This window comes from Montipora foliosa, chromosome 6 (assembly GCF_036669935.1).
Source record: "Montipora foliosa isolate CH-2021 chromosome 6, ASM3666993v2, whole genome shotgun sequence".
Taxonomy (NCBI): Eukaryota; Metazoa; Cnidaria; class Anthozoa; order Scleractinia; family Acroporidae; genus Montipora; species Montipora foliosa.
In genome coordinates this window covers 71,483,822-71,507,449 of record NC_090874.1, presented here as the reverse complement: position 1 = coordinate 71,507,449, position 23,628 = coordinate 71,483,822, and the positions used below count along the sequence as shown (strand labels likewise).

Genomic DNA, 23,628 nt, shown 5'->3' with positions numbered 1-23,628 from the left:
TAGGCCTCGTTAACAGCCATGCGTACGATATTTTTTTGCAATTTCCGCAGCTGTTCTCGCACGGATTCTTCATAAAGACTCTCGGGAGAGCATATCAAAATTTGATATTTGTCTGTGCCAAAATCCTGTTCAGTTGGGAATTCACCGTGAAGTTTCAGGCGCGAAATTCCACAATTTCGTATGTCATAAATCTGATCTTCCGTAAGTGCTTTTAAGGGACTCACGATTAGAAGGACTGATTTAGAACTACATTGTAACATCGCTCTCGGATCGAAGAGAAAATCACAAACATCACAAACATCACTTCAACGTATCAAACAGACTTGCCAACTCCTGTTGCTTCTTTAACAAAAACATCATTACTGATATAACGACTGCATGGATAGCTTGAAGTTTTTCCGCCTTGGGCACAAAGTTAAACTGACATTTCTCAAATGCAAAATCAAATGCCTCCGGAAACTTGGCAACATAAATTTCCTTTCACATTATCCGCCATGTTTTCAGTATAAAAACACTCCAAATAAACTATGCCCAAATTAGGAATCTCTTTCCAAATATGGTTTTTCCCCCAGTTTTGGGGGAAAAAGTGGCGGCGTTCCGAGCATGCGCTTGCAAGTAATACAGGACTCTCTCTTTTCCCGCCTGGGTTCCAGGCCCATTTTCAGGGCGGGGTAAGAGGGAGTCCCGGAACAGGACTATTTACTACTGAGATGGTAAGTGACAGTATAAGTTCTCTTTTGTATTAAAAGATAACGAATGAAACGAAATTGCACTCTACCAACATTTCACTGACATTTCACTACCAGCAAGGTGACAACTTACTCCTGTTACGTCACAGGTTCCAGTCCCCCTTCGCCCTCAATCAAATCTGGGTTACTTAGATGTGCCAAAAAAAACATAAAGAACGTGGAATCCTCGAATAATTTTGGAAAAAGTGTATCAACGTAGCATTAAACTTTTCTTCTTAAAGGTAAAAAGTCATAGGCACTTTAATGTCTTCAAGAGGTGCACAGCAAAGAGTACAAGCTGGCGACTAATGACTTCTTTTTTTTGACTGATGGAAATTTAAAGCGCTGAAATTAAGCCTTACACGAGTGTGATTAACTGATGCTGCACGATAGTCTCTCTGTTACAATTTCAACCAACAGTTTTAGTTCTCACCACTTTTCGCTACTGACAGTAGCAACCCAAATCAAAGGTCAGTCACATTCTGCATTGTGATTGGCGGATTTCAATCGAGTTTCTCAGTTTGTGTTTTGAACAGTCAACCAAAATGTTAACAGCCCCATAAAGGATCAGCGGCATTAAAAAAATGACTCAGTTGTTCAACAGTTCAACTTCAGAATTTGCAAGTTTTTGAAAGGTGCAGTTAAATACACTGCTAGCAGTTTTTTTTTTTTTTAAGGTCAGCCAAGGCAACTGCTTCAGACATGAAGAAAAACAACCTTACCTTGGTTGTCATAATTCTCTCCCGGTTGGTTCCTTTCAAGCGTTTTTGAGACGCGGACGGCAACTGAAGGAGACCAATTCGCGTTCCAGGACAATTGTGTCTCCCAGATTTTTATACTAATCATCTCTAAGGGAGAAAGAAACTTAGCAATGTAAATGTGGCTGTGTGAAGACAAGTTAAAAGGGAAAATGGCTCACTTCCGGTTGCCGTCCGCGTGTCAAAAACGCCCGTGCTTAAGGTGGCTCAAAACAGTTTCCAACACATTCCAAGACTTAGATTTTGATGTGTCATTATAGCCACTCTTTATCAGTTGATGCTACATTCATGGTATCAAAAAACTGCCCAATCACTGGTGAATGCGTTGGTATTATTTTTGTGATACAACAGGTTACCATAGCAATACTATGACCTGCTAGAAACACCCTTAATTTCAGCTTTGAGCGCTTCTATTTCAAAAACTGCACGGTGAAATTTTTAGTTACAACAGAATTTTGATTAGCAGGATAAGATGCAAGTTTTGACAAAGTTTAAAAAAAATTCTGTACATGGGGTTCAGAGCCACCAAAAATGTTCGAAAAATTAAGACGGCTCTGAACCCCATGTACTGAATTTTTTTTGTGATTGGGCAGTATTTTGATACCATAATTGTAGCATCAATTGATAAAGAGTAGTAATTATGACCCATCAAAAATCTACGTCGTGCAAAGTGCTGGAAACTGCTTTGAGCCACCTTAAGCTCCCTAATATGATTCGGAACGTTCAGGACTCTAACTTCGAAGGGCCTGTTATCAGTCTTGCTATAAAATGATAAACCTAAGTTACCTGGTAGTAATCCCTGACAGCTCGCACCATGACTAACGCCACAGGAAACGTTGCATTAACTGATTCCTTGCCTGTGGATGTTTTGATGAAGTCTGAACCCGCCATCATGCAAACCAGACTGGCTTTGTACACATTGGTCAGTGAGCCCAGTTCACCTAAAGGATTTACATATTATAACGAACGCAAACATCGATAAAATAACAAGTATCAGTTAAATTGATGATCTTTATGCAATTTAAGGGTTATACATACAAAAATATGAACTGAATGCATGACAATCCTAATATCAAATTAGTTTCACGTCGTCAAAATCACGTGTCCAGAAGATGCAGGCTACTAATCAGATGTAAGCTTGAAAAATAGATCAAAGAGAGTCCCTTAAGATCTGCAGCTATAGTCGTTCAAAAAGCCAATGAAAGCTAACCAGCGAAAAAAATCCAACTGAGGCTCGAATTTTGCCTGTCCAAGAAGCTGTAAGCTTCTAATTTTATGCTGAAGGAAAGCAAGGTTCTAACTCAAAAGTGAAGACTAAAAATCTTGCGGGAACCTTAATCAGAATTTAAATTGCAACTTAAGTTTCCAGTATTTCAGGAATACCTTAATAAGGTTTTGAACAACTGGGCCCAGAACACTAACAACCCATTAAAGATTTTACAACAAACACAAAGGGTTGGCAATGGGGAAGCCCTTTTGAGGCTCCTTAAGAATTTTCAAAACATCACAAGTGACCATAAATCACAAAATGCACAAGCAAGTTCATATGATTTTTCATTTATTGTGTACTCAACAAAAATAATCACTCCATCACTGTGTTTCCATAGCAACTTTGGTATGTATAACCTCCATTGCACTCAGAAACCAATTAATATGCATTCGCCACTGACCAATCAAAAACACGTTTTATCTGTTTAGTATTACAATTCTGGAATAACCACAGTACATCAAGTCACCTGATTTGCCACATATATGTACATGACAAGATAAAACTGCAGTACCTGTTGCAATGATGGTTTTTAGATGAGCTTCCCTACAGGCCTTGCGCATCGCCATCACTTCATCATAAAGTGCTTTCCAGTTTGCCTCTAGTACAAATGCTCTGCTGATCACGATGTCTATTTCCGTTGCACCGGATGCCACAGCACATTCTATTTCTTCCAGTCTCTGTTTTATAGGTGTTTGACCTGATAAAACCACAAGCCCATCATCTTACATGTAATGTTCTGGAAAAGTTTCACCATGGAAGTAACGTAGGGTGTATGCAGGTAGCATTAATTTTATTTGTTTCACCCCAAGGGGATGGGGACTATGGGTAAGAGGTCAATAATTTATTGTTCGTCACTGTGTTTTACTGCTCAAACCTAGGCTCCTGCACAGAACAATGAATTCTGGTCAGTCTGCAGTTTGTTCTGGTCAAAAGCAAAATGCTCAAGATTTTGCACAGATTTGCCTCAGATTTTGATTTATTTTTGCTACAGCTCACTCACTTTGATTGCTCCAGAGCAAAAATACATGTATGTGCTTAAAGAGCAAACTAATAAGTGCAGTGAACCCTAACCAATTCAAGGTTTTTTGATACTTAGAAGTAAGTAACCGTAGAGAACCACACTATCTTCTCACAAACTCCCTTAATTAACTGCTATTCTGCTATCCCATAGTCATAATAATATTATTATGACTACAGCATAGCAGTATTATACTGCTATAAACTAGTTTTACTATTTAATACCATTGAAATTTACTTCAACACTGAAAGGCTATTAAAGTAAATAGGAAGTCTGTTTTAGTTTCGGCACGCATTGATCAGAGTGCTGGGAAAGTACGGGAAAACAATTTGCTTTCAACGTCGTCAAGCACGTGGCAGACCGAGGATTATTACTTCGATGAAAAATTCTATTAAGGACGGTGCCTACTAATTCAAAGGTATTTTTGCACGGTTTACTGAATATGTGGGAAAAGCAGATCTTAACAAGCGTTATTGAAATCCAAAAAGACAATGGGGGGTAACCACACATTTTTCGAAGATAATTAATCAACAATATTTGTAAAAAGTTCTAAAATACAAAGCGATGTATGGCATTCTTTTCCAAATTGAAGCCCAATTATCTCTCAAAAATGCATGGTTACCCCCAATTTTCTTTTTGGATACCAAGATCACTCGATAAGTTCTGCTTTCTCCGCATAGTTTTGAACCGAGCAAAAATATCCTTGTATTAATTAGCACTAGCAATAGGAAATCCGAGTATCTCGAGATGCGCAGAACGTATGCGCAATAACAATAGTAGGCACTGTCCTTAAAGACCTTAAATCCCAAGAGAGATCACTGCAGTTTGCGAGTAAACGTGTCTTTTCTTCTGAGGAGAGGTCTTAAGGCGCCATGTTTGCATGGTCACTGATAGCTCGATAGTGACCAGCAGTATCACTGACCAGGAAGCCATATTTCATATAATCTGTCTATTTACGAAAAGCCCAGTGTTGTCTTTTTATAGCGCCAGTTTATTAGACAGTTCAGAATATAAAACTTTGTAAAATAGAAATGGTAAGTTTATGTTTAGGGATTTTCTTGGCAAAATGGAATACAAAAAGCAGTGTTTCTTCGCAATTTAAATAATTTCTTGGTGACGAAAATCGTAGTCGCCAAACGGGCGAGTGATCCATGATTTACACTCGCCCGACACTTTAGACACTTGCCTGGGCGAGCGAGCGAGTGCTTATGTCCAACCCTGATCCCATAAAGCAAACCAGCACATTAACATATTGTACAGTTAACCAAATGTTACACATTTTGACAATACAGCATTTGAAAACAAAAACAAATCAGTGTGAGCCCAACCTCATTCCCAGGGTTACTCTTCTTCCCTTCCCCTGGAAAGTGTGGGCCTAATATTCCTCAATGGGGATCTCTTGGGTTCATGGGGAAGGCCAGAGACCACATTCACTATGGGGGGTACAGTCAGTGTTGCTTTTATATTTTACTTTAATAGTTCCTCAACAGTAACTTTCATTAGGAATCAACGTGAATCTAGTTAGAAACAATTATAGATTACCAGTCCACTTCAGAGCTGTGGCAAACAAGTGAACTACGGTATGTTGGGAGGCAAGAGCATATGCAGATTAGATAACTGTAGACCAATGGCTTCTGTGGAAAAGTGGAAAGATATTCCAGAATGTAGCCTATAATCTCAAAAATTCCAAGCTCAGTTAAGTTCTCTTACTTACACAAAATAACTGAATAACCGAATTGTAATTTTTGAAAAGTGCAATAATTTTTTATTACTTATTTTTATCTGTAATGTAAGCACATCTATATATTCATATTACTCTTCTCTGGTTACCACGCACCTATCTTTTTGGTTATTTTGTTACTTTTATGTATTATCTTTATTTTCTATTAAGTGCTAATATAGTATCATCTATCTTGTAATCGATGTAAAATTTTTAAATAGTGCATAATAAAGAAATGAATGAATGAATCAGTTCCTACCCGCTGGAAATCCTGCTGCCACTGAAGCAACTGGAACTTTGGACTCGATATCTTTAAGAGTTTTCACGGCATCAGGCACACGAGATGAGTAAACACAAACAGCTCCAGTCGTTATATCCCTGTCTGCCATTCCCATGCTCTCCAGCAAGTCTTGTCGCACTGGATTTTGCGCTTTGAAGCACAAGCGAGCTACATTGGTCGCAGTGTCGTCACCTGATAGAGTTGTAAGATCGATGCATGTCACAGCACGGAGAAGCCAAGCTGCTTGCCATTGCTTCTTTATCGATCGTCGCGTTTTCAGCGTGTCTGCGCGTCGTTTGACGGCAGGAAGATTTACTCGTGTCTTTTCTATCCACTCCAAATCAAGGGGAATACCAGGATTCCGAATCAAATGAGCAGACATGTTGAAATTCACGAGAATTGGTGCCCAGTCCTCCCTGTAGAGGTGTCCAGGCCACGTGCAGACCCTCTACGGTTGTGCTTTTACCGCTTTTATCTAAACCCGGATCGAGTTCTCCGGGTTCGGGACCTGGGGCCCGTTTCTCAAAAGTCCCGAAACTTTACGGGCCGTTTTCGGGTGTCACAATTCCCTTTGTATCTCAAGAACGGAGAGTATTTAATACCTCAAACTTCACAGTTATTTTTCTTTTTGTTGCCTTGAAAACATGTTAAAAGATCGGCTTTCCAAAACAAGCGGTTGGCAATTTCACAAATGGCTTTTCGGGCCCGAAAAGTTTTCGGGACTTTCGAGAAACGGGCCCCTGGCCGGGGACATTGTGTTGTGTTCTTGGGCAAGACACTTTACTCTCACGGTGCTTCTCTCCACCCAGGTGTATAAATGGGTACCAGCGAATTTAATGCTGGGGGTAACCCTGCGATGGACTAGCATCCCATCCATGGGGGAGTAGAAATACTCCTAGTCGCTTCATGCTACGGAAACCGGAGATAAGGGGAAACCCTGAAACCTGGATTCCGGAATCCGGAATCACAGGTCATTGTTTTACCAATAGAGAGTAAAAACTTTCCTAAACATTCATAAAAGCTACCCTTAGGCCTAATTAGGCCTAAACAAACGTTTTTAGGCCTAAGGTTAGCTTTTATGAATGTTTAGGATAGTTTTTACTCTCTGTATTGGTAAAACAATGACCTGTGATTCCGGATTCCTGGTTTTAGGGTTGCCCGAGATAAGCGCCGGCCTGATGGGCCTTCTGGCTCGTAAACAGTGACTTTTTTTTTACCTAAACTTGACAGAGTTTATACGGCGTGTGTTCTGTTAAAAATAGATTATTTGATTCTGTTAATTGATTCCTTGATTGACATTTGATTGCCTTAATACCTTAGAGATTAGTAACATTATTAAGACCGGATAACACGAGAAAAGTTCACTTTTTCTGGGACGTTTTGCCAACGGATCTATGCTAACCTGTTTGTTCATTGACCTGTTTTTATATTTCTGCTAACCTGTGGTACCGAAGTTTGAGGACTGTCTAATCTACTGGATATCGTCACAGAAGTAAGTGATCGATGATGTGAGATCTGTTGAAATTAAACGCTGTAGTCCGTATTTTATTGTAGTTCATAGAAGTTGAAGTTATGTAATATTTTTCTTTGTAGATCGAATTAATAAAAAGAAATTAATAAAATTATATGATTTGCGTAATCCAATGGATTATTGACCATTTTCCCTCGGATCAGTGTACTGAAGCATTACCTCTGTACCAAAACATCGTCGAAGAACGATTTGCCATATTTCGAGCAATCGAGCAGATTTCAACGAGAATTCGAGTTTGCGAACAATTGGGAAATTATTGCGAGCACGAGTGAGCGAGCACTCGTCTAATTAGTCTGCGAGCAAATCGAGCAACGGCCAAATTGCGGCGAACATTTGAAAACTTGAAGGATCATTCAGTACCCCTAAAATCATAAGGGTTTTGGACGTGAATTTGCGAACGGTGTTTAGGAATCGAAAATAAAGAAGATGAATCCAACAACTTGCCGTACCTTACCTTCTTGATACCTTATCAGTGTTTCTGTGGTGTACTTTGGCCATTTCAGCGCGATTCCAGTGGGTTGTGAGTTCGCTGTTTTCTCTTTCTCTATTTATTCAGTTTATTATATATATGAGAGAGCAACGGTAGAACTAAACTCGTTAGAAACGCGCTGAAACGGTCAGAAATGCTAAGAACATACCATAAATAAGACAAGGAGGCAAGGTAACAAATTGTGATGTATTTTTATTTCTGTTTTAATGCTCTAAATAACGATCGTTAAATTCCCCATACAAACCCTTATAAAATTTGTGTTACGCGATTCTTTGTGAGCTTGGTGCTAAGGTCCCTCTAACTAACTAACATTGCAAATGAAAAGACTGAACAGACTCGAACTCGAACAGGAAGTGGTGACCTTGCGAAATGAATTTTGCCGGGGATCATACACCTTATTCCAAAATGGCCGCTGATTTATGCGGATTCAAATTGGCCCTTGTTGCCTCGTTCAAGATAAGATATTCTTTTGAATTTTAAGCTTAAGAACGAGGCATCAAGGGCTTATTTGAATAAAAACAAAAGAATATTTAAATGGCGGCCATTTTGGAATAAGGTGTATGAGTTTGGCAATAATATACCGCGCAGAAAGATTGAATTCTATGAAATGAAATTTACAGTTGAAGAACTGAGTGTGCTGCTCTTTTATTTCAGTCCACGACGAGAAGAAATTCTTTCGTATCAACTGAACTGTTTTTTGAAGTCAAAGACACAAGCAGAATATTGGTTGAAAGGCATCGTTAAGAAACCTTTCTGGACGATTGGGATGTAGGTAGCTAGCCCAGGGGAACAACAATGCTAACTACACGTGCACGATCATAGTTATATTCTTGAGTTTCTTCAACTAAGTAAGCAACCAAGAAACTATGCAGCTGTACAACAACTGTTCAGGTTTACAACAGCAACAACAACTAACCAGCAGCAACTACTGCAAAAATGGTATTAGAGCGGTTTTCAAACCAAAACCAAAACCAAAGTAATTACTTTGGCCAATCAAAAAGCACTGAGACAATCCAGTAAACCAATCAAAATTCGAACTAATTACACGTAGCCGACACAAAGCGCGAGAAAGTGTGCACGAATGGTTTTGGTTTCACTTCTGATTGGTTGAAAAAGTGGCGGGAGAACTTTGAACCAATCACTGCGTGAAGTAATGCAAAACCAAAGTAATTCGCTAATTACTTTCGACACTCAATTGAAAACCGCTCTAACTACAGGCTGTAACTGGCTTTCACAATAGGCCACGTTCGATATATCAATACGGAGTGGTTAAAGATCTACGACGCGAAGGTAACGAAAACGTCATTTAAAATTGCAAGTTCAGGGTTATTAATCTTTTTTGTCATTATGTCGGCTTGTCTAACTTCTAAAAACTAGCGCAACTTTCCATGAACTGGATTAGGAGGTGCGGTGTTGAAGCATAGTTAATCGAGGGACTTGTTATGAAACCTTAAAACCTTCAACCTTCAACCTTCAAGCGAGAACACTGTTGTCGCAATCGATGTTGAATTGAACGTGACGGTGCACAATCTTTTGTTTTTGCTTCGCACATGTTCGCAAATTAGTTGCGAATAATGTGATCGAAAGATTTGATTGGTTATCTTCTCGAAAAAGGGTGTGTTTTGTGCACCGTCAAGACCAAAAATGCAGACAAAAACATGAACCAAACAGACTTGTCTAGTTTCATAAGCATCTCTATGCATTAACTATGGTTGAAGCTACAACAGAAAATTCAAATTCGCTGCCTTGCTTTCACGTTCTCCGTAAAACTTGAGAATTGGTCATTTCACGTTGCAGATTTGCCGAAAGAGTGAAAGAAATGTACAAAAATGAAAAATACACGTACAGAGCACAGAGCGCGCAAAGCTATTGTTTTTGCTCATTAAATATGCAAAATTTGTGACGTTTTCGTTGCCGTCGCGTCGTAGATCTTAAATTCCCTAACATTCACACTTGTCTACGAGGCTTTATTGTTAGATTTGAATACTATGTTGTTAAGAAATCTCCCTTGAGACTTGTAAGACAAAGAAACCGGAACTGGGCCGTGAAATTTGACCATAAAGCCTCGTAGCCATGCCTGAATATTGATATATCGAGACGTACAATTAAGGTACAAAGTTAATTAAATGCAAATACTTGAAATTAGGTAAAACCTAAATTTGACAGTTTATTAGCATATTATTAAAAGAAAAGCTTAATTAATTAAGAAGCGTTGTTCTTTGCGCATTAGTTACAAATTTGTTTTGAATTTATACAAACAAAACAAAAATCACCACTAACAATGTAGCGACTCTGTAACTATAGCTAGATAAACACATCGATCGCGTAACGCATTGTTCCCTGGATAACATAGGTCCGCAATACACTACAATTCCCCTCATCGTCAGCCTTGAAAATGGTTAAATGAGTGCAAGGAGAATCATTAACACGAAAAAATAAACATGACAAAGTCAATCAATAAAATAAATCCCAAATGTTAAACGTCAATAACGTAAGAGTGAATTAGATAAGAGTGTGCTTATGGCATAGGTGGGCTCCTCAGCACAGTTACAAAGGAGTCTATTTTTAGAATACCCGTTCCCGCGAAAATCAGTTGTCATGTCCCTGAAAAAACACGCCAGAATCAGTCACGCGTAACATGGCGTCTTCAGATTGGTTAAAATTGGCGGCCCTTTGTTTGTTTCGCGCGCAAAGTGTATCAAGTGTGTGGGAGGCCGCGTCTCCCGCTGGGATCCCTGGGATCTCCCAGGTAACCTCGTTCCCAACGACAATGAAGGCCCTGGGAACGACGTTGTCTCCTAAGTTGAGAGTCCACTCAATGGGAATCCCTTCCTGCTCCTTGGGTTGGCTCTGGTTTAGATTCCTTGGCAGGCCCTAGGTATACTACTAGGTCAACATTATCAAACAACTCAGAGTGGTATTTCTTGAAAAGAGTAACATTCCGACCGTATTTTGCCCCTTCGCTTGATTGGACGGTTACCTTGTTTCCTTGCTTGCCTTGTACGGCTCTTGTGCAAAGGGTGTGTCTAGCTTTCCGTTGTAGTCTGCCTGAGTAAGACTTGATCTCCCTGTTCCAAATGACATTCCGTCATTTTCACGGGCTATCCTATCTGTTGCCGTCTGAGAACGTCCCAGTATAGTTAGGCTGGGAATTTTGGTGCGAATGTCATGCCCGATTAACGGCTGAGCTGGACTCACTTCAGTTGTAGCATGAGGATTGTTTGATGTGCCATGAGGAATTTTAACAGCTCCTTACGCCACTCTTTTTCTCTTTTTTTGTGCAATTCTGATGGCTCTGTGGAGGTTGCAGCTTTTGTCCCTCGACCTCGCCACTTGCCTGAGAACAAAGCTGAGTGAAGGTTTGATGATCAATGTTCTTTTGTAAATCTCTTCTGAAATGAACTGAGCCCCATTATCAGTTTTGATTCAGAGTAAAGAATACCGGCTTGAAAAATTCAGGCGGCGACGTCAACGGGATTTAAATCCATGACCTCTGCGATGGCTCATGTGTCAGCCCAGCAAATTGACCTGCTCCCAACTTTGTGGCTTCATATCTCAGTTGGTATCAGATCAATTTGGTGGGTTCGAATCCCGTGAAGCCTCCCGAGTTTTCAGGTGTCTATATGGGACAATTGCTCAAATTGTCCTGATAAGTGGGAGTTATCACTTCAATTTTTCGTCTATAACGCACACTTCAAATAAACATTAAATTATTTCCTTCATCACTGAACTCAGTTGATATGCGGAAACACCACGTATAAGGTTGTCGAGCCCTCTAGCTATCAAGTCCTAACGGTGTGAATGGCAATATTCATGATCTTGTCGTAAGTACAACACGGTTTTGTGAGAGCTCCCTTGATAAGCCACCGCGCACCGGTGGCTCAGTTGATTGGGCACCGGACTGTCATTCAGGGTCAGGAGAGTGCTGCCTTTGTAACTACATCTGCAAATGGTTAGACTCTCAAGTCTTCTCGCGGATAAGAGCGATAAGCCGGAGGTCCGGTCTCACAACCCTTCAATGTTCATAATCCTGTGGCACGTAAAAGAACCCACACACTTGTCGCTAAGAGTGGGCACGCTGTTTCCGGTGTTGTGGTCTGTCTTCTGTAGGCAATTTAGAGCTGAGAAACAAAAGAACTCTTCTTTAATTAACTCATTTCCAGACCACGCGTTTTTGGTGAGTTAATGGACACTGAATGGACCCTGTGCATTGCGAACTTTAGTTGAAAAATAAATGCAATTCTGATCGTACAAGGCATCATTTTCTAATCTTTTTTAAAAAAATCGCTCTGATCCCAAAACTATGATTTTCAATTTAGATTAAAGAGCTTCATAATAAAACCTACGAAAAAATATGGGCAAATTCTGACGATGACGAATCACTTGACGGAACTGCTAGCTGCAGGGTCCTGCAGCTGTAAAATTCGCAAGTATGATGACCGTTTTTGACATTTTCCTGAGCATCTATTATTGTCTTGTTGCAAGTTTAGCAAATTTGAAGCTTGTCACATCTGTGGAACTGGTTAATTAAGTTAACTGTTGACTTAACACAGTTGTGCCCTTGAATCAAACCTTCCATTGGTTATAATATATTCCCTCACTGGGACGTATACAAAACATGGACCCCAGGTCCATGGACCACCCCTTTGGACCACTCCTTATTTTGTAAAGTTACCAGCAGAGAAATCTTCGGACGAAAAAGAGAAGCGATACAGGCACTTATCTGGACAATTTAAGGACGGTGCCTACTATTGTTATTGCGCATACGTTCTGCGCATCTCCAGATACTCGGATTTCCTATCGCCGATGCTTACTAATGCAGGGATATTTTTGCGCGGTTTAAAACTATTGGGATAAAGTAGGTTTTCGTAAGTACTCTTGGTATCCAAAAAGAAAATTGGGGGTAACCATGCATTCTTTAGAGATAATTGAGCTTCAATTTGAGAAAAAACGCCATACATTGCTTTGTATTTTAGCGCTTTTTACAAATATTGTTCATGAATTATCTTTGAAAAATGCGTGGTTACCCCCAATTTTCTTTTTGGATTTCACTAACACTTGTTAAGATCTACCTTTCCTGCCTAATCACAAATCGGGGCAAAAATACCTCTGAATTAGTAGGCACCGTCCTTAAGCTGGAACCCATGACTACGACCTATGTCACGGCATTTAGCATCAGACTACCTTTCCCCCCACCACCACCCCCCCCCCCCCAAAAAAAAAACACTCGGTTATGACATCAAGTTAGTTTCTTGAGATTTGTCCCGCACTTCAAATATACATTCATATCATTTAATTCATCGAGTCCTTCACCGGAACAAACGAGCCCAACAAATTGACCGGTGGCCCCAACCGTCCTCACATCGCAGGGGTCATGGGTTCCTCCTGAAATTTTCAGGTGTCTATGAGAGACAATTGATGAAATTGTCCAGATAAGTGCGAGGATCACTTCTCACTCTCTATTACAGATTTTTCTGCTTTTAACATCACAAAATCAGGGGTGGTCAACAGGGGTGGTCCATGGACCGGGTCCATGAAGGGGTCCATGGACCGGGTCCACAGAAATGGTCCATGGACCTGGGGTCCATGTTTTGTATACGTCCCCCTCACTGTTATATCAGCCGAGCTCTTTTTAGCTTCTTTTTGGAGGCTTCTTGGACTTTCTGTTGCCAGTTGTTAAAAGAGTCATCTCTCGATCATGAAACATTTCAAAACTTCAGACCATTAATTGAGCTTGACGTTTCTCTCAAAATAATGAGATTTGTAAGAATGCTTTTAATCATTGACACTATTCCTCCCTCATCAAAATTGACTCTCAGTCAAATACACCCGGCTTTTCACCCGGCTGGGAGCAGCTACCCTCGTTATGGTCTGTCCCTTCGCTGGCTCACCATGAGCCAGCGCACAAAAGAATAGAAACAGCGGCATTACTTTAAAATAATGGCGGTTTTCGGTGCCGTTGGTAGTTTACAAAATCATTGTTTGAGAGCTGTGGCCTGTCAACTGCCAGACCACGAGACATCATTGTATGCGCTTCCAGTTGAGATAAAGACCAAACTGGTTCATTTATTATCCAAACGAGGCCTACTAACAGACACAAATATCACGATGGTGAGTTTCGCAAACTCAGGCCATTTGGCGCAATTTAACCTTATATCTCTCTATTATACATTAACAACGTCATGTGCAATAACAGTACTGGCTAGTGTGCCATGTGCAAAGCACGATGATCATGAAACAATAATTTTATTCACATCAGGCACTGACTGACATTAATTGTTCTCTGCGGTTTCATTCAAACTATCAAAAAAGATCAGGCAAACCTATCCATGATTCCCTCTGGCCTGTAATTAACAATTATTATTGGATGAGGTTGAGCATGATAGCAATAATTATCAAGCCCAAAGTTTGTGTTATCTGCCGAAGCTGAACTGACCCATCCATTTCTTTGGATGAGTGGCAAATCAAAGAATGTTTCTGCAGTTGGCAGAGTCTTCTTTTCTCTTCTCTGCTGGTTAGTGTGTTAAATGACGTCTCTTCTGCATGCATAAAACTATTGTCTGTAGGTATGACATCAATTCTACATACAATGTATATAAAATCTATTGTCTGTAGGTACTGTGCTTATAGCCAATCAAAATCGAGCTGGTGACACCAATGTATAATAATAATAATTGACACAGTCATTGCTAATTTGTTGCATAACCCTTGCCTTTAATATTATTGTTCCTTGTTAATTTTTTTTGGGGGGGGAGGGGATGGGGGATTTAATGTACATGCAAACTGTTTACTTTTTTTGTAATCTCAGTTCATGTGAAAGAAAGAAAATAAAACAAAATTGTAAAATGTTTATAGGTGTTGCATCCTGCCTTACGAGATTTAGAATTGTGCGAGTGCAGGATATCAGACAATGGACTACGCTCACTTTGCATTTGTAAGAATTTAAGAAAACTCGACTTAAATGCTACCAAGAATCCAAGGGATGATATCACTTCTGAAGGTAAGCTTGATACAAAAGTGTGGTGTTCATTTGGAGAACCTAAAGGGCTGGAACTGCTGACTATCGCTTGGTGAGATAATAAGCAAAGTGGTTGGGAAAAATATATTGTAAATTTTTCAAAGATTAATAGGCTCCTTTCATGACCGTGTCAAATGACTTTGTCAATCATTAAAAAAATGGTCATGGTACAAAACAGATGTCAGAAATGAAAAGAGCATGATGAAATTACTAAGATTGTCAATTTCGAGGCCACTGCCATTTATGTTATAGATTTTATATTGATTTTCATGCTTTAAAAACTTACTGAGATTTATACAGATGCTGCTGGGTGGCAAGTCCATTTCTGGCATCTCTTTTGTACCACGACCATTTTTATAATTGACAAGGTCATGTGACACAGTCATGCATAGGGCCTATTCCAAACAAGTGTTAGGGATGTTCTTAATCCACAGAATCAAGCTTAAGCTTCTTACCAAATGTATGTACTATGAAATGATATAATATATGCTGAAGACAGTTCTTAAATTTTACCATTGGATTTTTAGGGCCCTTTTCCTCCAAAATGTAGGGGTGACACTTGTACATTTTTCTCTTTCTAATAATAATAATAATAATAATAATGATAAAAATAATTTAATAATAATAGGAACTTTATTTTCATACAATAATTTTTAAAGCTGAATAGCTTGTGGGGTCGTGCACCAATGAAATCAAATCAAATTAATACATATCAAATTACATGTATATTGGTTTTTGAGGAGAGGAGAAAACTGGAGTACCTGGAAAAAAACCTCTCAGAGCAGAGTAGAGAACCAAGAAACTCAGCCCACATATAACGCCAGATCCGGGAATCAAACCTGGCCACAGTGGTGGGAGGCGAGTGCTCTCACCACTGCACCATCCCTTTTTAACACCAGACAATTTTAGAAATTTACATTTCATTGGATGCCAGTTTAGGGGTTTACACTGTCTTGCACCAGATGATTTTACTCATCCATTGGGGCCAAATTAGTTTTCTTGTTGCTTACGTGTATGAAGTCCTTACTCTACCAACTAGTTTTCTTCCTGCTTCTTTGTTTGTTATTGCTTTACTGGTTATCTTGGAAGCTGTCGTAATGAACACTTCAGTAAGATGACAGCTCTTTTAATACAGCTGCAGGGGTTTTTGTTGACGGCTATTTTGAGTAGTCACGAGTAACCGACAGTATCATGATGAGCGGTCTTTCTCTAAGGGTGTCTGGGGCATGCCATTTTAAACGAACACTCTCACACACTGCATTTTGAAAGCAAAATAATTATTTATGGTCATGTTTAAGGGGGGTGGCTCACAATTTAGTCACAGTGGTTGCTAAGGAAGCTTTTTTTAAGTCAAGAGCCCTACAAAAAATTGCAGTTTTTGGTTCTTTGAAGTAACTTTTTCTATGGAAATCTGGTGTCACTTCAACCAGAAGGCTCTTGCGCAACTAGTCCCAATCCTCTGCCGTGCGTTTCAGTGAAAAAAGAAACTTTCAGGAAATGAAAGGAAAAAGTGTCCACCAGATTGGAACCATCCTATCATTTTTTTATAAACTGTAGCATGAAATTTCTGTTGCCGAATGAAAAAAAATGGAACTGATGCCTTGAATAGTGTGTCAAAGGAGGGCCTTAAACCACGGAAAGAGGGAATATATGGCCTGTTTTTGGACTAATCAATGGGTAATAGATTTTCAGTGACTGCAAATGAGATGTGACAACGGAGACTACATGTAAACAATGATTTGCAATGATTGTTCAAAGGCCAGAAAGAAAAACGCTTTCACTACTGAATGCAAACATTTTGGAAGAGCAGCTTCATTGCAAGAAACAGTACAGCCTCGATAAATAATTCAGTGACACCGCTCTGCCAATCTTTGAATTCCCATACCAAAAACTGTAGCTGGTATATGTTTTAAGTTAAAGTGGTGTCAAGACAAAAACAACAATTATATAAAGACAAGTTAACATTAGGTCAAAATATTTTGTTCACCACTAGTCTTTTTTGTCAACTTTTTCTTTAGGAGGGTGCTGAAAATATTGGAACCCTCCAAAAATCCCAGGGATCCCAATTTTGCAAGACATGTGGGTCTCCGGACCCAAAATGAAAAATTCAAGCTTCGTCCCTTCTTTGTCTTTATGGTTGTTTAATCCCAATTACCAGTAAGATTATGTTATTTTTATTTCATGAACCTAACAGGTATCATCAGAGTGTTCACATCTTGCAGTCAACTTCAAACAGTGTATCTTCGTCGTTGTGTTAATATAACAGATGTTGCAGTTGCCGCTTTGGCTGAACACTGCACCCATTTGGAACATCTTAATTTATGTGGATGTGTGAATGTCACTGACGTGTCACTTCATCTTCTTGCCAAGAATTGTAGATTTCTTCAAAGTCTCAACATCTCCAAGACAAAGGTGGGACCAGTTGATGTCCAATACGAAAAAGATCTTAAATAGGATTTTAACAAGGATCCCTGTGCCGATTGTGATTGGTGTTATATAGGTGAAACTGGCCGTTGCTTTGAAACCCGCAAGAAAGAACACGTTAGGAATGTAAAAACATGTGCTAATGGGTCAAACATTGCGAAACATGCGTGGTCTTTCGGTCATCGCATTGATTTCAACCATTCTCGAGTTATAGACAAAGGCTCTTTTCGTGTTAGGAAAACTCTAGAGGCCTGGCACACCTCTTCTACCAAGCATGCTGACAATAACTTTAAGCCGATTCCTAATCAGTATAAAATTCTTTTTAAACAATAGCCACCATTTTTCATACCTTTACTCTGTTCTTTTTATCATTTTTATCTCGCCTTTTCTGTATATATTTCACTAATTCACATTCAACGTTTTATCCGTGGAAGGCTGTAGATCGACAGCCGAAAGCTTATATTCTTTTTGAAAATTTTTAGCCAGAGAACGTTTTTTATTGTATTTTAATATGCCTAATCCTGGCTGCGCTTCAATTTTTAATCCCTGAGGATACTTATCGTAGTAAAGTTTTTGTTGTGTTAATTTTATATATCCTCATCTTTTCTGAATATTTATGATTGAATTTCTAATTACCTTGCCAAGAGGGGTTTGGGGACACTTAATAATGTTCACAAAAAAGAGAATGCATCTTGTTTCTGGCCATACACCAGTCGATGGAGAAGCAATGTGATTTGTTTAACAAAAATAAGTGCAGTAGTCTAATAGCAGAGTTGGGTCATTTCATTTCATTTGTCAATGAGATCATCTCAACTGGACTGATTTTCCCCAGGGTTGTTGAATGTTACATGTTTAATTTAACTTGCTTTGTCCTTATCTTGAAAGTGTTGTCATTTTGTCTTCAAATTGCTTACTAGGTAACTGATGATGGTGTTATGCAACTAACAACTGGAGAATGCCAACAGTCTATCAAGGTAAAATTTTATATTGGTGATTGAAAATACCATACATTTGTGAAGTGTCAGTGAAGGGAACTTGGTAGTACATTAGAATCTTGTGTGATCTTAGCTGGCCTCATCTTATCTGGTGATTTTGAGTCTAGTCGAGTGGAGTTGAGTTTCACCATGCTGTTGGTAGGTAAGGGTAACTCCAATTAATAGTGCATGGTTGATATTGTGACCTTTACACTTGACCAGACCGCAACACTACTGAGAAACTCTATGCCCTTCTCTTTGCAATTGTTATGTAGGTACTTTTTAAAGTGCAGAAATTGATTTTATCAAACGAGTTGATAAAGGTCGAATAACCACCATGAAAGATTTAGAAAGCTGGCGTTTCAAGCGTTAGCCCTTCGTCGGACCTCCGACCTTTATCAACTCGTTTGATACAAAATCAATTTCTGTTTCAATCTCCCACCGACGCAGTACTACAGTTTCTTTAGAAACTGGAATTTTCTTTTTAAAGTGCCCCTGTGATAAAAAAAATCACTTCCTTTTTTCCTTCAGATTTTGAAAGTGTGTTTGCTTAACACCTGACTGGCAAAATTTTGAGCTTTCAATTGGTTTTTATCCAAAGGTCGTTTACTTTGAGTGTAAGTTTTGGATTTCACGGTCCACCATTACTCACGTTCAAAACTGACCGATCGGTCCTCAGAGGCTTGGATCCAGGGAAAAATGACGTCAAAGTCTCACTACATATGTACCTGTAAAGTTTCAGAGTGTGAATGCAGCTTATTATATTTGCAAAACGCGAGTTTAAAACCTTGAAAACCCGAAATTCCTGTGCCGTATTATTAATTCTGCAGCCTGCATGTACACTCGCATTGCATTCTTAAACTAGTGAGCTTTTGACGTCATTTTCTCCTCGATCCAGCCCTCTCAAGATTTTAAAGTTGGGAATGGCAGACCATTAAATAGGAAAATTCCAGTTAAAATAAACAGTTGTCTTTCTAAAATCAAGGCTTAAAACTTTGGTCGCTTATTGTTTAGTTAACATAGTTTTGAAATCCAAAGAAAATAAGGATTGAATTTTCGGTCACAGAGTTACTTTAACTTCCAAACGATATTGTATGAACAAGGATTGTGCAACGGGCCTAAGGTTAAATTATATACTGTCTTGGAATGTGCATCCTTAGTAATGACGTATGATTGGCCGTTTTTATGCTAGAGACGTTAAAGTCGTCTGAGACTGAGTCTGAGACTGAGTCTGAGTCTAGTATAAAAACGAGTCTAGTATAAAAACGAGAAATAAGACAGACGCATTTAACGTCTGACGACTTTAACGTCTTGTTTTAAGTGCGTCGTTTAGACGCACTTAACAGACGACTTTACTGTCTCAGACGTTAAATGCGTCTAGTATAAAAACGGGACGCCCTAACTTGGACGCATTTAGCCCTGAGTCCTTTGTTAATCTGCACTTCGTTCCTTCCTTGCTCTCTTGGTCGACCACCCTGCGAGCAGAGCCTCCTTTTGTCTTTTTCTTTACTGAGGAGGAGAAAAGTAGGCTCTGCCCGAATCGCGTCAACTCTTTGAAGCCGCCGCAGCCCGAACTTCTGGACTAGTCAATCTTGTTTTCTCTCGTCAAACCGGTTTTTCCAGTGCGAGCGTCCGTTTAGTGAAAAAACCGATGGTTATAATTGAGCCCGCTGGCATAAAAAACCAAGATGGGGGCGAGATCTGGCATATTAGGCTTGGGTTCGAGACTGTATCCTGGCAACACGCAGCGCATATTCAAAAAAGATCTTACTCGATTCATGCAGAGCCTTTCTCGAGAACGCCAAAATCGAGCAAGCAAAAGAAAGGCTCTGCTAGCAGGGTGTTGGTCGACAAGACAAACAAGCCATGCGCCGAGGCTAAATCTAGGTCCTCGTCCATCGCCAGAAAATGCTGATTCCTAGACTGATTTCTGTCACAAAAAAAATATTTGCATCTGTCCTTCCAGGCGACGTCGAGACATAAATTTGAGAAGCTGCAATTCCGCCACGTTATTTGCTCATATATTCGTGTGTTAACGTTTATTTGGTGCCGAGTTTGCTCGTGCCCAGTGTCTTCCGATAATAGAACCTAGTCATTTTTTTAGAAAAATCTTGTTTTGACCGTTAGTTTGTCTACTTTTATGCGTCCCGTTTTTATACCAGACGGCTTTAACGTCTCAGACGTCAAATGCGTCTTGACGACTTTAACGTCTCTAGCATAAAAACGGCCATTTATACATGTAGAACTAACTTCACCCAGTGGTACTTACAGCAACAGTGAGTGAGAGCCGTAAACACTGTAATTATCTATTCTTCTGGAAGGGGGTGTCTTAACTTACTATGATTGTTAACCGGTCAACAAGATGGAAAGAGGAAGTGTTCCGAAGTAATTAATCATGATAATAATAATAACAATAATCATCATCATCATCATCATCATAAAAATAATAATCATAATAATAATAATAATAATAATAATAATCATAATAATAATAATAATAATCATAATAATAATAATAATTGTCACGCTAATCGCCGTCGCAAGTACATGTACAGCAACAACGTAGCTCAAAAAGGTCGAACCGAAAGCAAACTATGGCGCCTCTGGCTGCCGCTATACGGTCCATGTGTGACCTTGGAGCACAGCTTACAGCCAGTTGGAATCAACTATATGCTGGCTTTTGTATGCCGGAGGACCCGGAGAAAAACCCTCCAAGCAGAGAAGAGAACCAACACAAACTCAACCCACTTATGGCGTCGGGTCCGGGAACCGAACCTGGGCCACATTTTTGGGAGGCGAGTACTCTCATCACTGCACCATCCCTTCCCTGCCGACAATTCTCTTGCTCTTGCCTGCTCTCACCTTTTCTTAGAAGGAATACAGGTCGTTCCGCCCAACAGTATTCTGACGACCTTTACATACATGAACCCTAATTTTTCATCTCTAAAATCAGTCTAGACCTAATCATTGAAGTGAGCGCTTAGACGTGATCATTAAAATGAGTGCTTTGACACAATAACACGTGGGGCGGAACGACCGGTTACCCTTAGAAGAGGCTTCTCTGAAATTAATTTTTGAGATTTAAATCGGTTGTGGAGTAGTATGTTGTCAGTATCCAATCGTAGTATCGCAATAGATTTGCGACAAGGCTCACAGAACTCGTGTTAGAACAGCCTTGCCTCGACCTAAGCCCCCACTCGTTTTTCGCACACAGTGTTTTTTTTCTCTTTCTCGACTACCTGGGAGCCTGGAACAGGCTAGTGTTAGATCGGAGGACGAAGACGACTACGAGTACGAGTTTTCCGTACTGAGCATGCGCATGCGCTTTGGAGGCCGGCATTTTTCTAAGTGCGCGTGCTCAGAACGGAAAGTTGTACTCATAGTCGTCCTCGTCCTCCGATTCTAAAAAGTCCCTAATCACGAGCGGCGAAATCGCAAAGGAAAATGCCTCGTCTATTTAATCGAAAGGTCATGTTTTAGGGTTTCGTTAAAGCGTGTTTTCTTTCTTTTTTTTTTTAAGCCTTCTCTGTAACTGCTTTAGTGGCTAGCTTAAACTCAATCTCGTCCCTAGAGTCCGCTTTTCTTTTGGTCAGCACCAAGAATACCGACTCTGGCCAACACAGCGGTCAAATGAGTGCGCATGTTCAAGCCACGCGCGTGCGATTTTGGCGCGCGTGGGAATGGGTTGCACAATTTCCATAGAAACAACTAAGCGTCAAAATGGCGGCAGATTTAAATTTCGCGGTATCTGTTTTCAATTAGCGGGGATAAGGCGAAAACAAAACAGCTAAGGTTTTTACTTTAAACACAGCTCTTAAAGGGACGTCTCTTTCATATATCTTTTTCAACAAAAAAACTATCTCTGCAACAATAGTGAATTTTCTTGTCGAGTTTACGCGTTCGTAGCAAAACATGAAGACTTGTGTTTTTATCGTGGTAGTTGTCGTCGTCGGCCTCTCTAGAGGCAAATTTCCGGATGAAAAGATCTGTTGCCTGAGCAGTAAAACTCGAGAGAAGAACGTTTGTAGAGGCAGAATGATTGGACTTACCGAGATGGCTCGAGTGGCGGAGGTTGACCGTGGAAATTTTGTGTGCGCGTTTCATTGGCATCAATTAAGAACAAGTAACAACATGTGCAAACGAATTGCTAGCACTGAATTATTTTATTTGTTTATTTTATTTCATTTACTACAAACAAAAAAAAGCCAAAAAAAAAAAAAAAAAAAAAAACGAGACACAACAGGTAGTTTAGAAAGGAGAAAAAGGGATCAAGGAAAACGTTTTTCGCTCGGCCACGGCAGCAGCTGATCTTGAAACTGGATAGGAATGAATTTGCAGCTGTGCATGACAATAAGACGGTCATGATCTAATTCTTAAACAGCTACCTACAGGGCTATTTAGTTAATAACAATTTAAGTAGTGCTTCACTTCTGTGTAGATCCTACAGTACTTACGAAATCTTAGTTCTTGTTATTTTTGTTTGTTTGTTTGTTTTTCAGGAAGTTCAAGTTTCGCATTGTATTCATATAACTGATGTCAGTATCGAGGCCCTTCTTGCTCGTTGCCCGAGAATAAACATTTTAATCTTTGATGGCTGTCCGCACGTTACAGACAATTCCCGTCAAGCTATTGAAGAAGCTGGACAGTTGAAACAGTTATCATGGACAATATATTGAAAAATCTGATGAAGCCGATTAAACCTGCATTTACAGTGTTGGCTGTTCTGTCTTCAATACAATGCGCATGTCGAACAGCACACGAACGGTACACTGGTCAGCTTAGTAAACTCGAGGCTTTCCTGTCAAATTTCTATTAATTTTTCTATTAATTTCACGAAAATCTGCAACCCAATCAAAATGTGTTTTACCGATCTCATTGTTTACAGCATACGAGTCAACCGAAATTGAACACACCTAGTTCATAATCACACTAGTGGAATAATCATCCAATTGAAAATTTGCTTCATTTTGAACAATACAATTGACAATAGAACAACAAACACATAAAATTGGCATTTGTAGTATTTAGAGAGGTCCTAAGGAGCACAGCACCCCCTAAGACAGATGTCATTGGCTGGGAGTATTCGAATGAGGGAAGAAAACCTGAGTACCAAGGAGAAAGGTTAATATCTCCTGGAACTCTGCACACATACGATTGTCCTGACTGCCGAAACCTAACAACGTACCATTAAATACAGCCAAACCAAACTAAGTTGCCATTTTTTAGTATTTTTGGGTACAGCCGCCTCGTTTATCGATAAAATTTTCTCCTCGGCAATCGACGCGAAACGGGAAGCCATTTTGTTTTTCTCTGTTTGCTCAGAGTGAATAGCAGGGAGCTTAATTAAGCAAAAGAGGTTTTTGACGGACGGAAACCGGAAGTGGATATTTCGCTTGCCAGGACAGTGGCCTCTCCCA

The 23,628-nt window shown here is 39.7% G+C and overlaps 2 protein-coding genes across 2 annotated transcripts in view; one reads left to right on the top strand and one right to left on the bottom strand.

Annotated features, from left to right (window-relative positions):
* The window catches only part of LOC138008334 (deoxyribose-phosphate aldolase-like), a 16,713-nt gene extending 10,533 nt beyond the window's left edge, over positions 1 to 6,180 (bottom strand). Inside the window, exons 1-3 of the mRNA XM_068855650.1 lie at positions 5,754 to 6,180; positions 3,268 to 3,453; positions 2,273 to 2,427 (exon numbers count right to left, since the gene is read on the bottom strand). Coding sequence (XP_068711751.1) covers positions 2,273 to 2,427; positions 3,268 to 3,453; positions 5,754 to 6,156 — 744 coding nt within the window. The 5' untranslated portion in view covers positions 6,157 to 6,180. The remainder of the gene's footprint in view (positions 1 to 2,272; positions 2,428 to 3,267; positions 3,454 to 5,753) is intronic.
* A 7,552-nt stretch (positions 6,181 to 13,732) lies between these two features.
* Positions 13,733 to 22,925, top strand: LOC138006255 (protein AMN1 homolog). The gene is made up of 5 exons (XM_068852478.1): positions 13,733 to 13,906; positions 14,651 to 14,795; positions 17,008 to 17,225; positions 18,155 to 18,211; positions 22,711 to 22,925. Exons 1-5 carry the CDS (start codon positions 13,736 to 13,738, stop codon positions 22,885 to 22,887), a joined length of 768 nt encoding a protein of 255 aa, XP_068708579.1. The 5' UTR covers positions 13,733 to 13,735; the 3' UTR covers positions 22,888 to 22,925.
* Positions 22,926 to 23,628: the final 703 nt, after the last annotated feature.

Coding starts and splice junctions, on each gene's coding strand:
- LOC138006255 (XM_068852478.1), top strand. CDS start 13,736: ATGGCGGTTTTCGGTGCCGTTGGTAGTTTACAAAATCATTGTTTGAGA. Junction 14,796..17,007: donor GGATGATATCACTTCTGAAG/GTAAGCTTGATA, acceptor TGAACCTAACAG/GTATCATCAGAGTGTTCACA. Junction 17,226..18,154: donor TCAACATCTCCAAGACAAAG/GTGGGACCAGTT, acceptor ATTGCTTACTAG/GTAACTGATGATGGTGTTAT.